The sequence below is a fragment of the Tachypleus tridentatus genome, chromosome 12 (assembly GCF_004210375.1).
Source record: "Tachypleus tridentatus isolate NWPU-2018 chromosome 12, ASM421037v1, whole genome shotgun sequence".
Taxonomy (NCBI): Eukaryota; Metazoa; Arthropoda; class Merostomata; order Xiphosura; family Limulidae; genus Tachypleus; species Tachypleus tridentatus.
Window position 1 is genome coordinate 7,315,027 of NC_134836.1, and position 15,537 is coordinate 7,330,563.

The 15,537-nt window shown below is 33.4% G+C and overlaps 1 protein-coding gene across 4 annotated transcripts in view; it reads right to left on the minus strand.

Annotated features, from left to right (window-relative positions):
• The window catches only part of LOC143234380 (sodium- and chloride-dependent glycine transporter 2-like), an 80,854-nt gene extending 74,354 nt beyond the window's left edge, over positions 1-6,500 (minus strand). For all 4 annotated transcript variants that reach the window (XM_076471699.1, XM_076471696.1, XM_076471697.1 and 1 more), the window contains exon 1: positions 6,329-6,500. In XM_076471699.1, coding sequence (XP_076327814.1) covers positions 6,329-6,361 — 33 coding nt within the window. In that variant the 5' untranslated portion in view covers positions 6,362-6,500. The remainder of the gene's footprint in view (positions 1-6,328) is intronic.
• Between the last annotated feature and the right edge of the window lie 9,037 nt (positions 6,501-15,537).

A 15,537-nucleotide genomic window follows, 5' to 3' on the forward strand; every position in this document is an offset into this window, starting at 1 on the left:
TCTTCAACTCATGCCAAACGTTTTCAATTGGGTTGAGATCGGTTGACTGCGATGGCTACTCCAGAATGCTTATATGGTTCCTCTGCAGCCAGGATTGCACATATTTTGATGTGTGCTTAGGGTCATTGTCGTGCTGGAAGATCCAACGACGCCAAAGCCGCAAGTTCCAAGCCTAATATATCAACGTACATTTCTTTTTTCATGATTCTGTTGACACGGTGAAGACTACCTACACCAGAAGAGCTGAAGGAACCCCATAGCATGGTCGAGCCACCTCCGTGTTTAACTGTAGGGACGGTGTTCTTTGGAAGATTTCGTTCCCCTTCTTACGGAAAATATAGCGAACATCATCGTGGACGAAAAGCTCGATTTTAGTCTCGTCTAATCAAAGAATGCTCTTCCAATAGGTAAAGGGTTTATCTACATGCTTTCTTGCATACCTCCATCGTGCTTCTAAATGAACAGACTTTAAATATGGAGTTCTACGAGGACGGCATGTTTTGAACCCAGAAAAGCGTAACATGTTCGTAAGTGTAGAGGTGCTTACTTCAACCTCAGTTTCCCTTCCCAGTTTCTGTATATCATTACGTGTTAAACGAGGGTTCCTACTAACTTCTCTGAGAACCTTCCTCTTGGTTCTCTCTGGAATGTTTGTGGGGCGTCCGGAACGAGGGAGGTTAGCAGTTGATCCTGTAAGCTTAAACTTGGCAATTATGTTTTGAACAGTAGATTTCGACACATTAAGTTGTGTAGCAATACCGCAAAAAGAAACACGATACTTGTATTTTACAATAATTCGTTTTTTTAAATCACTGGACAGTATTTTCTCTTGTTCGTCATGATGACCAAGCAGATTATGACGGAGACGGCGGTAAATTGCCGGAAGTACATTTTTTTGCTGGCTAAATTCCAATAATTATGAACCCAGTGTCTAGTTCTAGAATGGTATAATGTAGTTTATTTGCCAAACAAAACAAATTTTTACGGGAATATCAGTTTTTTCACAAGTTCTGAACTGTACGAACACTTTCTGCTCCTTCTATTTTTGGTTATTTGTTTATAAACAGTTTATTTGTCGTTTAATTTACATAAAAATTATGTAGTTATGTGTTAGTATAATATTTATAATATATCATACTTCTATTAACCTACTCGTAATACTTTTTATGTTATGAGCAAAAAAACCACTCGGGACGCAGGGATATGAACACCTACATCTCGATTTGAAAGCTCTCATCATATTCCAATTATATGAAAATATAATCTATTCAACAGACATGAAGTGAAATATAATGATACACTCTGCCCATTACTAACTGATAAATCTATACACTACCAGTGAAGATGCTTTCAGAAATATGGAAACAACTCCAATCTATCACCTATCAAATCAGTATAAAATCTATTTAAAACATAGGAATGCGCACTTTCCTCCAAATTTTATTCCAGTTTTGAAAGTAGTCTAGCGTAAAGTTGGTTTGCAACAAGCATCATACAAAAAGATACACAAAGAGACATCAAATTTCAGAAACGGTCATATCACACTTTTCGTTGGTAGAAGATTAGACCAAGAGTTGACAGTGAGCAGTGGTGATTAGCTGCCTTCCCTCTAATCTTGCACTGCTAGCTTAAAAATTACATTAGACAAGCAAAAGGATGATCAAATGCTATAACTAGCCGAATAATTTATTCCAGTGAGAATACAGTAAGATACACTAGTTACAAACTGCAAAGAAAACTTATCAAAAAACTATGATGAGGGAAATATACAGTCTTACTAAGGTAAAAAAAAAACACTTAATATTTCATTAGGCAGCCAAATTATTTAAGGTGACAGGATATGTACTGGGCAACGTAACATAACGATTAGGGACAAGAAAATTACTTGTCTATCTAGGCTGTACCATTCTCTAAAAAAACTAAAACTATTAAATAAAAGAATGATAAATGAAAACCACAAAGCCAGCGCTTATCGTGATTACTAATATTTCTCTTGAAACTTACTTAAATTTATTGCCTACACGACTTCTGAAAACAAGCCATTTCAAAGTCCAACCATACTGTTCGAAAAACAAAACAGTCTTAATTGAAGATGACTCCTACCCTGCAAAAATTTATATTTCTGTCCCTCAATCATATTATTCTTACCATTAAGTGTTAAAAAAAATTATGCATCAACACTATCAATTCCCTTTATAATCTTAAGTACTTCAATCAGATCCTCTGTAATAGTTCCATTTTGAAAAAAAGAAAAACAATTTCATAATCTCTCCTCATATGGAAGACCCTCCATCCCAGGCACCATTCTTGTAATCCTCCTCTAAATCCTTTCCAGCAATTCGATGCCTTTCCTAAGGTAAAAAGCCCAAGACTGAACACAACAGACCAAATGTGGCCTAACCAGTGACCTATACAATGAAACTATAAACTCTTTAGACTTGTATTGAATATTTCTGTAGACACAACTTAAAATCCTACTTGCCCTACCACCAGCAACAGCACATTGTTGTTACACCAAGATCCTATCTTTTATAACGCTCATGAAGTAATTCCTATCTAAATTATACTTCTAATTCAAAATATGATAATCCACAATTAAAACCCATCTGTTGTTTATTTGCCCAACTCACTAAACAATATAGATCCTTTTGTAAATCAGCAGCGTCCTATTCACAGCTAGCAACACCAAAGACCTTAACATCATCAGCAAATTTTAGTAATTTATTGACCAACTCTTCAACTGTGCCACTGATGTAAATAAAAAAATAAATGATCCTAAGACTAAGCCTTGAAGTAGCCCAATTATGAAATTAATCCAGTTTGATTAAATTCCATTTATAACAGCCAACTAGCTACTCTTCTCTCCAATTAGTTAACTTATCCCCACGCCTACAGAGATAATTTTTACATTCCTTTTATGTAGCACCTTGTCAAATTATTTTTACAAATTGAGATACACCAAATATGCACCAGTACCCTCATCTACACGAGCAGTAACCTTTTTCAATAAAGTCAAAATATTTATAAAGCAAGATTTTATCTTAGTGAAACCGTGTTAATTATCCGATAAAATTCTTAATAGTATTAAAAGACTTTGTAAAGCGCCTTTTATCAGACTTTTGAAAACATTTCCCATAACTGAAATAAGGCTAACGAATTTATAATTAACTCTTTCAAAACCCTTGGGAAAATACTGTCTACCCCAGAAACTTTATTGTTTATTTAACTTCTTATTTTTTTTCTTAACAAGTTCAAATTTAATATAACCTTCTTAGTATTCCTTCCATCTACCAATTATTCAAGATTAGGAAAACTGTTTAAGTCCTTCTTTATAAAAGCTGAAGAAGAAAGCAGAATTTAGTAGCCCTGCCATCTCATAATCATCAGATACAAGCCTTCCTTTATCATCCCTCAAGATTCCAACTCCCATTGTAGCATTTTGTTTACCCTTAATGTATTTAAAAAAATTCTTGCTGTTATTTTTTACATATTCAGCCAACCTTTTCTCTGCATCCTTTTTATTTTCTAATTTTCTGCTTCATTAACTTTCTTGATCTTCTATAATATTATCAATCATCATACGAATCAATTTAAATTTCGTAATTTTGTGAAGTTTCTTTGTTTTTATTTTATCCCTTATACCTTTTGTGATCCAACCTGTTTTTTTTTTTTACTATTTCTTTCTATGAGGAATATGTTTATCTTAAATATTTAAAATTTTATATATGTGATCAGTGCATCTAAGCAACTCAGCTGCCCGATTCACAACAGATAATTTTTGTCGTATCGCTTTAAAATGTGCTTTTTAAAAAATCTGTAACCAAATTCTCATTAATCTTTATTTCCATATGCAGCAAAGCGTTGAATATAATACAGCAACGATCTCTTGTACCCAGATATTCTACAGTTTCTACCCCCTCAACCATCTCTGTATTAGAAGTTAACAATAAATTTAAAATAACACTATTTCCAAAAAGTTTCTTGATCAGTTGGTGAAGAAAAACGTTTTGAACAGTTTCCAGAAAGCTTCTTTTCTCATAGTTTGACTCTAACATTTCCTAGTATATATGCCTGAAATTAGAATCACCCATAACTATTTTAGAGTCTAATCCCTTTTATCCTTACCTTGGAAAACAAATTATTATTATTAAAACTCAACTTATTAAATTATTCAAGTCTTTTTAAGTCTTCTAATTGTCATCTCATTTTGTAACCGTAACTGTTTCGAATCAAAAACGTTATACCTCCACGTCACAGTCAGAGGTTGTATATAAATACAATAGATGTTAAAGCCACTTACATTACCAAAACCCTTTTGCCACTTACAAGTTCATTTTTGTGAACACACGAGAGTTTCTAATAGAACTGGTCTTAAACTTCAAACTCTGCATAACTCTCTTGTATATTATAGCAGAGAAACATTATAATATCCGTGTTCAGAAAATTTTAAATCCCAATTTATGGTTGTATAGATTCAAAAATTTTGAGAAAAGCAAGTTTAAATATCATAAATTTCTTTCTTATACTAATTTTACTGTTAATTCAATGTATTAAAGTATGTTTTTATTGACTGTTCTAATTGATTTGCTGCTGTATAATTCCGAAACATACAACCATTAAAAATGATTACAGTGGTTGCCGTGGCTAAAATCGTTATTATTAGATTTCGTTTTCCAACAAATGAATTAAATGAAAGGTCATACTAAAGTACAGTGTGGTTATGCTACTGTTACGTATCGCCAAGAGAAATAATTCTACAAGGAAAAATAGCATAATTCATCAGTTAAATTATTTAGTTTTGTAAAACAATAAAACTCGAAATAATAAAGTTGCTTAGTGTTTAAAATTTAGCGAAAGGACATAGACCCGTGTGAAAAAGTAGATGATGAGGTTCATTAAGTCTCACATAATGAACACTTCTTCCAAATAACTAAAAGCCGTTTAAAGCAGAAAGAAAAAAAAAGAAACAAATTGTAATGTCTACTCCAAATACCTTGAAAGCAGAGATATTTTGATATATAATCAAGGTACGGTGTGGCATAACGAATAGCTTGCGTGTCTGCTACTTGTCTGTTAGCTTGGACGTGATACGAAAGTGGCAGCTAAGTCCATGCTGACTGGTTTTGAAAAGAACAATATAGCATGTAACTTGAGAGCTTGGTTTTGTGAAACAAAACGAAATTCATAATACGATAACTTGGTTTTGGGAAACACAACAAAATTCATAGCATGATAGGTTGGTTTCGGGAAAGTCAACTACTTCCATTTCTAACTCCAAGCCCGTTATACATGTTCACTTGTAATTAAATACAAAGCCATACAAAATGCTATCTGTACTCAGCCTGTATGGAAACTCGATTTACATCGTTGTAAGTTCGCAGACATACCGCTGTGCCACTGGAGACTTTCTAAGAATAGGAAGATTTCCATATTAAACACTAATGTGAAAAACTGTATTAAATAATTCAGTCGAATAATTTCAATTACTTAGTTATTACCAAGTCTTTTTTATTCATTCCTCGAACAGATGTTTGTTGCTGTTTACTCTTTACGATGAATAAACTATTAACATTTAAACAATTAATTCTTAAAGCCTGAATCTATATGTGGAAAGTGAATGTTGCTTTCTCCATTCTTAGAACATGTAGAAACCATCGTGAGATGTTTTAAAGTAAGATCAGGTTGGACTCACACCGGTCTGTCAAACTTTTCAAACTAACGTTTTATGTGGATGTATGTAAGATATCAACAACCAGATATCTTATAGGAAGTAAAATTTCCAAACTAACACCCCCTATCCCCAAGGACTCATTGGTAAGCTTTAGAGATAACGCAGATAGTTCATTGCGTAGTTTGAAATACCGTTGATTAGTGTTTGTTTATTTGTTTCTTTTTAAGCACAAAGCCACACAATAGTTATTCGTGCTATGTCTATCATAGGTATCGAAACCTAGTTTTTTGCGTTATACGTATTAAGACTAACCGCTGATGTTCCTCAATGAAACATTCACTCAGATAGAACATTATTACGAAATCTTCAGTATCCTACATGTCTGAAACAATCCTTACTGTAGAAAAGAGTTTACTTTTTTAGTTAAAATTTTCCGGTAACTAAAGCTCAATTTTAGAACATTTGTTAGATAGAAACCTACCAGATCATTATATACTAAATACTGTAAAGTGTGCGTAATGTATGGTAAACTTAACCAGTACTTTTTAATTTAAAACAAACGTTAAGACTGAACTTGTCTTGCATCACTTCCTCCCACGTACCGGAAATCAGGAAGTTAAATGTTTCGTTTTGTATTTGAATTAAACCTGTACTCACATTTTTACCGGTGCTTGTTTTATCTTCTCCCATCAAGATTATCTCGAAAATCTACGGATTGCTAGCACTACGTATGAGCAGTCTGACTTAAAACGTTTTTCATGAAACTTCCAGTACACAGCCAACCAAAGCAGATCATAGGACCTACGGTCATCAACAAAGTAAGTGTGGTAGCAATATTTTCTTTTTCTATGAGTCAATGAAGCGGGTTATGTTTGCAATCGGACTTGAAAATCATCATGACCAAGCAAAGGTGAATACAATCATAATGCTTGTTGTCAAATTACAGATAGGTTACTTAACGTTTTTGCAGCCCAGCTATTCTTTGATTTTTTCAAATCATCTGGTTAGTTGCACGCATATGATGATATAGGTATTTTAGTGTCTATTTGCATAAATAGTTTTCAGTACTTGAAGCAAAGCATAATGTTGGTTATAACTGGTTTAAGTTAGGGTTCGGTTCGTACCAGGCTTTGTTGTTAACGGTTTCAAAAGTTCCCATGTGCATTACTGATAAAATTTTGGGTATGGGTTAATACCAGGCTATGCTGTTACCGGTTTCAAAACTTTATATGCGTATTACTGATCAATTTTTGGGTGTAGATTAATACTAGGCTGTACTGTTACCGGTTTCAAAAGTTTACAAGTTCAGGATATCATATGACACATGCAACCTGAAAATAAAATTCAAAGTCTCTAAATTTCTAAAACTTCTTTATTTTGATGTCACACTCATGCAAAAATTTGTCTTATGCAGTAACAATAACTTTACTTTTCGTTATATAAGTGTAAATGTTATACATCAGCAAAATCCACTATGTACCATGATAAGAAAACGAAATGGTTACGCCAGGATGTTCTTATTTCCTATTTCTCTCTTCCAAAACACTCAACTACATTATACTTTACAGCATTCAAATTGAATGTTGAATACCGCATGATGGATGTTTGTATGTCTTTTTGAATTTCGCGCAAAGCTACACGAGGGCTATCTACGCTAGCCGTCCCTAATTTAGCAGTGTAAGACTAGAGGAAATGCAGCTAGTCATCACCACCCACCGCCAACTCTTGGGCTACTCTTTTACCAACGAATAGTGGGATTGACCGTCACATTATAACGCCCCGACGGCTGAAAGAGCGAACATGTTTGGCGCGACGAGGATTCGAACCCGCGACCCTCAGATTACGTGTCGAATGCCTTAACCCACCTGGTCATGCCGAGCCCGCATAAGGGATAATAATCATACACTTAATTGTATATGGTAGTATTCATACACTTTGATACTTCCGATAAGGCCTAGTATGGTAAAATAATTAGTGTCTCTGATCTATGAAACCAACAGTTTACGGTTTCCATCCTGATGCTGCAGAAAAACTGTATTAGGTACTTTGAAACCGCGGGAGAGCTTTAAGAATGATGAGTTATTAAGGCTTGCATTTTACCATCCCAAAGAACCAGTTTGCTGGGAATTGTCGTTAGGTGAAAATTAGAAAGGCCACGCTGCTGAGATATCATTTAAGACCACGTAATGTCACAAATCCACAAAGTGGATCTAAAAGACGAATAGTTCCATGATGTGCCAGGAGGCGCGGATAGTTTTAAATTGAGTAACTAGAAGAAATGACATTATTTATTCATGTTATGTCACATAGAGTGTCATTACATATCAAGGTGTCTCTACATGTGATTACATTGTAATGAATTTTATTTTAATCGTGATTGGAAAATTCCAGGATGAAAGAAGACATGTCATTTAGTCTTCAAGAAGAAAACTTTTTTTAAAGTTGTTTTCGCGTGAAAGCATTTTTAAGCAAGATTGTATCAAACATACCGTTATTATCTTTATTTGTCTTTGTTTATTTGAAGTTAAGCAAAAGCTACACAATGGGCTATTTATGCTCTGCTCACCACGTGCATTGAAACCCGGTTTCTAGCGTTCCAAGTCCTCAGCCATACCGCTGTGCACTATCTTTATATGATGTAAATTTAATTAGAAGTTTTTGTTTTTTGCACGTGTCACCAAATATAATACACAAAGCAGCCGATAAGGTTCATGCGATACCTTTCTATTGTACATCGTGTTTAGCTGGTTATTTGCAATTTACCATCTTAAGTTGAGGTAATGAGGAGATAGTCCATATGGATAAAAACCTTTATCTTTTTCATCTCGACAAAAGTAGATATAACCAAGTGAATGCGTGGCTGATTATTCGGATTGAAATTAATGGTTCAGATATGTATTGCTGCAATTCAGGAAGTTGATCAAACTTACCTCAGAGATTGTCTCGTGTATTTAAGTCTTGTGAAAATGACAATTAAATTCCTAAAGTTTTAATTCTTTAGATATCATTTAAGATGTTTCTGGACTGATAATACTTTAAAATAATTAAATGAACTGTTTGTTTGTAATTAAGCACAAAGCTACACAATAAGCTATCTGTGATTTGTCCACCACGAGTATCGAAACCCGGTTTCTAGCATTGTAAGTCCTCATACATGCCGCTGTGCCCCTGGTAACTAAGTGAACTAAAATTCTGCATATGTGAGAAAATTTATAGTGTTAGATAATGCCCTACCAAAACGCATCTCAAATTAGATTTTAAATCTCTGGTAGATAGATCGAGTGTCAAATCAAAAGTAAACAGTGTATGAACTATTGAGTATCCGTCATAGCTATATCAATTCATTAATCTTGAAACTGCTTTACCTATTCAGCTAAGTAACGTTGGATAACTTTGTGCAAATATATCAGGCGCTAAATCAGTTTGTAAAGGCCTAGCTACAATATGTTTCCATCCATATTGATTACCATGAAATTGGTATTATAATGTTTTGAATCGTACTGATATTACTTCCAACGTTCGTAAAATTCATTGTTGTCAAAACGTCTTATTATAAGATGCGCAGGTACCTTATTTAAAACTGCATTATTAATATAGGCTTACAAGTTTCCTGTGAAATTGAAAATGCCTTCCACACTATATATTTCAAAGCACATATAGCCTTTCCTTACTGAAATGCTTTAGCACGTGTCAGAATGAGGGGTGAACTGATCTTCACCTTTCTAGCTTATATGGATAGAAACGTATAGGAAACAACCTTGAATCCCATTTCATCATTGGACATAATACAAAATGCGTCTTCACTTCATAAAAGATGTTACCTTATTGGGTTAGAATTTATTCTGCAAAATAATTCCCGAATCTTAGATAATTTCGGCTTTCTAACTTTGTATCGATCTTTTGTTTCATCATTGTAACCATCATTAAAGCCGAGATCTTCAAAACTCTCTGCAGTGTCCTTTATTCACATAAACGAAAATAAATAACTTGTCTTATCTTCTCCAGTAAAGTTTCGATTTCGGACTTTTAAGCACAAACATTGTAAGATGAAGAGATGAGTTCATCATTCAGTCGAGTATCTATTTGAGAAAATAGAGAAATGCAGAAACAAAATGGCAGAAGCAGAGATATCTTCATTATTTACATGCCGATTCCATCTATTTTGTCAATTTTCTACATGGATCTAGGTAGTCATCCCCTGAACTTGTTTCGCCCTTTGTTAACCATTGAAACAAAAAGGACAATATTCATAGGAAAGAAAAAAGGGCTATCGCAGACTCTGTGTATTGACATAACATTTCGTGTCATAGGAAGGTCATGAGTACCTGTCAAAAACCCTGGACTCAATGTTTTTTATTTCTTAGTTTGAGCAAATATTCTGTGTTTTTGATTTAGGTTAAATAGTTCGTTTTAGCTGTAGAAAGAATCTGCTGGAATCGGTCAAATGATGCAATGATCTCTACAGAACTCCGATCTCAACTCAATCGAGCAGATTTGTTATTTGATAGATAAATATGTATCTTACTTGAACACGTGAATATGTGCTCGTAAGGCGACATACAAAATGAAAATTCACTACTTTTTAAATTACAACATGTACGATAGTGACCACCAAGTCCGATTTTCTGTTTTGCAGTAACAGCATATTGTTTCACAACATAAACTACATTATTACAAAATCAAACTGTGCTGATGTGACTAACTACCTATTTTTTAGAAAAAGCCTTTCTAAAGTACTCTATTCTTTATATTTTGTGACAACAGACGATTCAGATATGTTAAGGGATTTAGCCATTACATTTGTTGGAACATCTTTTCCATTTTACTGAATATTGTTTGTTTTCACTTCTTCCTCGTTCTCACAGTACTTCTTTTACAGCTGGAGAACTGGATTACTCGTTGCATTTCAGATTCTTAAAATGTTCCGCTTAAGATTTTTCAAATATAGTCTCATTGTTTGTTCAATGGGGGATTTTTGTTCAATCTCTTATGAACCGAAAAGATTTTATCTATTCATTCAGACGTATATGCCTTCTAAAGTTGACACTTCATTTTGTAGTACATACTTGATCACCCATTATGAACTTAAAGTTTTTTTTAGAAGAGGATTTGTAGAGAGCTTTCCAGTCGACAGATCGATTGGAGTAACTTATTTCCGTTGGTTTTATTTTTAACTTTGTGATTATACGATTGATAGAGGATTTAACTAGATTTTTCAATACAGACAGAAACTTGTAAGTTTCGTGATGTGTAAAGTAGTGCTACATTCTAGTTTAATAACTACGATTAAATCATTGTACTATAGACATTTTTGTTTCATTTCTTACAGTAAATAAGTGAATGTCTTGTACCCTGAAAAAATGTTGAAACAGATGATTAATAGATTCTATTCCTACGTCAATTCGAAGTTTACATATTTTTCTACTTCTTTTTTTAAATTTATTTGAAAGTTTTGACTAGTGTCGCACCTTTTTATCATTGAGCGGAACGTCTCATGCATATTTATAAAGTCTGTCGATCCCTATGGGTTGTGATTCAGCCAGTCTTTGAACTGTTTTAGACCGATGCATTAACCGAATACTTTTACAGGTCTAGAAAAAGGTGGTACTCCACTGTGACTAGTAGGGTGAGTAGGATTAGAATAAATACATTTTATCATCTGATTTTAATCAGACATTATTTACTTTACAATTCGTCTCCATAATTAGCACTATTTAATTTTATCTGGATTACCATATTTTTTCTCTAAAAGTAGGACTAATTTGTCATCACAACAAGGAATTTCCTTCTAGTAAGGTGAAAAACCATTTAAGTAAAATTCTTTTTTGTTATATCATAGCAACAGCAGATTGTTTGTTGAACTTTGTGCTAAGCCAAAGTATGTCTATTTGCGATATCCATCTCTAATTTAGAGATAAAAGACTAGAAGAACGACAACTATCTAGCACCAACCACTGACAACTCTTGGGCTAACATTTACCAGCAAAAATTATAACGTCCCCATGGCTGTTTGATGATGGAATTCAAACCAGCAATCAACATACTGTGAGTCGAGTGTTCTAACGATCACGACATTCCAGACCTGGCCACAGTCATGTTAATCAATGGATGTATGTTAAAACATGATGTGCATTTATTTAGTGGTTTCAAATCAGTAAGAAACTTACCAAAGGTTTACTGAACTGTATCTTAATAAGCTTTTTTAAAAATATTTTAGACGAATCGGAAGCATTTGTCTCGTCAAAATTATTATCTGAGATTTATCTTTGATATTCGTGAACACAATAATGCATTAAAAACTTAAGATTATATTGTGCATTATTTTGACGAATCGGAAGCATTTGTCTCGTCAAAATTATTATATGAGAGTTATCTTTGATATTCTTGAACACAATAATACATTAAAAACTTAAGATTATATTGTGCATTTCTCTCTCATGATAAAAATGATCCTGTTCAATAAAAAACACTGATTAATCATTGGCGTGCATAACAAATAAGGAGAGTATTTCTTCTGTAATATTTCCTTTTGGAAATAGGAATAAAGCCATAAGAATTTTGAAGTTCTCAATAGTCCTGGCCTTGAGACATTTTACCGCCATTGATGACAATATCTGGTTTAGTGCCTTGGTAAATAAAGTAATTCAAAATAAAGTGACCATTAAATACATTCATATTATGGGTGTATACTCTTCTCTGTTACTTTGAAAGGAAATATTAACAGAAATATTTCTCTCAACGTGAGAATCATGCAGTAATTCACTCAGGTGTTTCTGTCTCAAAAACACATATTTTTGTGAAGGATATTTAAACTCGTTACACTGAAGAAAACGTAATCGCTATGACATAAGTTTTATACGATGCACACGTACTTTCTTCATACTGGTAATTCTGTGTCTCCCCAGGATTGTGAAGCATGATGTGTATTTTTACAACATGTCACAAGACGAGAGAGAGTTTTGTTTTTCATCTTAAAATTATACCGATTATAGCATACTGTTGATTTATAAAATCTTGTACAAGTTGTGCAGATGCTAGGGTAACATACCTTACAAGAAATAGAAAAATATATATATTTATTGAGCGTGCAAATTTCGTGTCACAGTCTCAACAATAAAACTTATCTCAAGGAAACACTTCATGCTTGTTATAGCTTCAATATGGTTTTTTGTGACGTCAAAGGAAATTTTTATACTCACGGGAAGAGCCTTTTCAGATAACACGATTCTAGTTATTTAATGAAATAATACGGATTTCAATCTCTAGATGACGCTCGAACTTGACAATCTCTTCAATATCGATAATCACAAAAGAGTATTCACTGCTCAGATCCTTGTCCAGACAGGTCAGCAGAAGCTTACATTGATTTTGAATGAATCTATATAGCATCCCCAGTGGCACAACGATCTGTCTTCGGACTTATACCGTTAGAAACCTGGTTTCGATAACCATGATGACAGAGCACAGACAGCCATTTGAGTTTAATAATAAACAACTATGTAGGTGTATACATAGTGAAGCTTGGACTTAGTGTAACTAAAGCTGTCATCATTCTTATTCATTGTAACAGTTTTTCTTTTCAATCGATCTCTGCTAACAGTAAGAACTTTATTACTAGCATGATTTCCAACGCGTAATTCTAAGGTTTTTATTTCAGTTTTTGATGATTCGTCTAAAGCAGGGATTCTTAACCAGGGGTGCGAAGATGATTCCCAAGGGGTGCAAGGATGCCCATGAATAATTAAAGCAAATCTATATTTTTACATAAGAGTATGCTTTATATTTTTAGCTTTTTTTATATTTAAGTTTCCAGGGGGTGCAAGAAATGATTACTGATTTGAAAGGGGTGCAAACACTGAAAAAGGTTAAAAACCACTGGTCTAAAGATACATCATTTTACTCTAGTCAACTGAACAAAAACATATCGGTTAAAAACAGGTTATTATTCTGTATACAAGTATTATTGATTGATCTAGAAAATTATGAAAAAACACAAACTCCAACCCTGCCATGGCTATTCCAATGAGCTACTGTTTTATCCAGAATACATCAAACATTTTGCCTGTGTTTCTTCATAGCGGATGGAACAGATTAGCTGTATGACTTAGGTTTAAAAGTCACATCGTATGTACTTGGCAAGGCAATGCATTTCTTAACGTGTCTACGAGAAGAACGAACGAAATAATGAAAAAAAAATGTCCAAAATTAGTAAAACAGACGTCTATGACAAAAATTTTATATCAGTGTGCAACTTTTCGGGCAAAAGCCTTTCATTAGGCTGCTTTAAACTGTGTGGCAAGGAAAATGAGCTAGTTAAAAGGGAATAAGGGTTATTTTGATAGATCTCCATGAATAAAGCTCGGCACAACTTCAAAAACGAAAGTAAAAGAAATATTAATGCACATGTGGCATTAATGCATCTATATAGATTATAATGTTGTGGTACCGTACTGGTCGTCATACCATCCTTCTTATACTTACTCTTCATTACAGAAATAACATTTTAAATTTAAGAATCGCCAGGAAAATCATCTTGTAATACATCATGTATGTACTTCAACTTAAACACTGTACCTTTGGGCTTTATTATGTCGTAAGTTTCACTAATTATTGAAACTAATAATTTTTCATACATGATCCCAGTCCTCCTTTATGAAGATAACGGTATTATTGTATCCTTTTTTTATGTTACACTCTTAATGTACCAATCAACTAATGAATCTCCAATTTAGCTGGTATGCCAAATCGATATAGGTATTTTCAAATAAATTCTTCCCTCATCTGTCTTGGACCCAGCTTAATCCCTACAGTTAAATTACAACATTCACAAACGCGTCTAGAACATTTCAAGTGTTTCATTGCTACATTGTTTTACGTTACATTCACAAATTGCCTTCTTCATGTTGACACTTAAGGTCGTGGGTCAAGCTTAACGATCTAGACCTCGAAAACAGTGTCGAACGTTTGCTTTTTCTTTAATCAGAACGTATTAAAAATATATAATGTTGATGTTACTGTATGCAGTTTGAGCAAGAATGATTTTCTAATACAGTTTAATAATTAGAGGGTAAAACCAGACATGAGAATCATAACAAAAGGCAAACTGAATATTTTCTTACTAGTTAGTTTTCGTTTGGGCAAGATCTTAGGTTAAAATAAAAAACAGCCCTCTATATATATTATGAGTTAAACTAATATATTCGAATTGCTTGAGTAAATTTTGAAATGCACTGTATAAATAGTGCGTATTGCATAAAATTGTTCATTCGAGCTATTAGAAAAGATGAATTTTTTCTGAATATGGCATATAACGTATATCACCAGAATTCGAATTGTTTCATGTCTTTACGTATGTTGTCAGTTTAACAAGTATATGCTTTTTCGTATGCGTAAAACCTTAAAGTTTACAATATCAGAGTTCCTGACAAGGTTGGTATTCATTCTGTAATACACACCACGAACTGACCTTTATAGTATATGTGGACGTGCAAAATAAATTGGTAGCGTTTAATCGTTTCTTACAATATTCATTCAGACATTTCGTATGTATACAGATTCAAAGTTTTGTACACGTTCTTTTATAGTTTTATTTTATATCAAATAATTTCTACTGTAACATAAAATGTTTGTTAATTTTCAATGTGGAACAAAACATAAAGTAGTAAATGTTGATATTTATTTCACTTAGCTCCTATAATAAAAAAAGCAGAAAGTGTAGATAAGTGAATAGATCCATTCTACGCCAAGTGTTTCATTTAGAAAAGTTCTTTATAAAGCATACAGACGTAATAATAAGAAAATGGTTATATAAGAAATTATAAATTGAGTGCAGTTGCAGTTTAGTTTATGTGGTTTGGATGATAGTA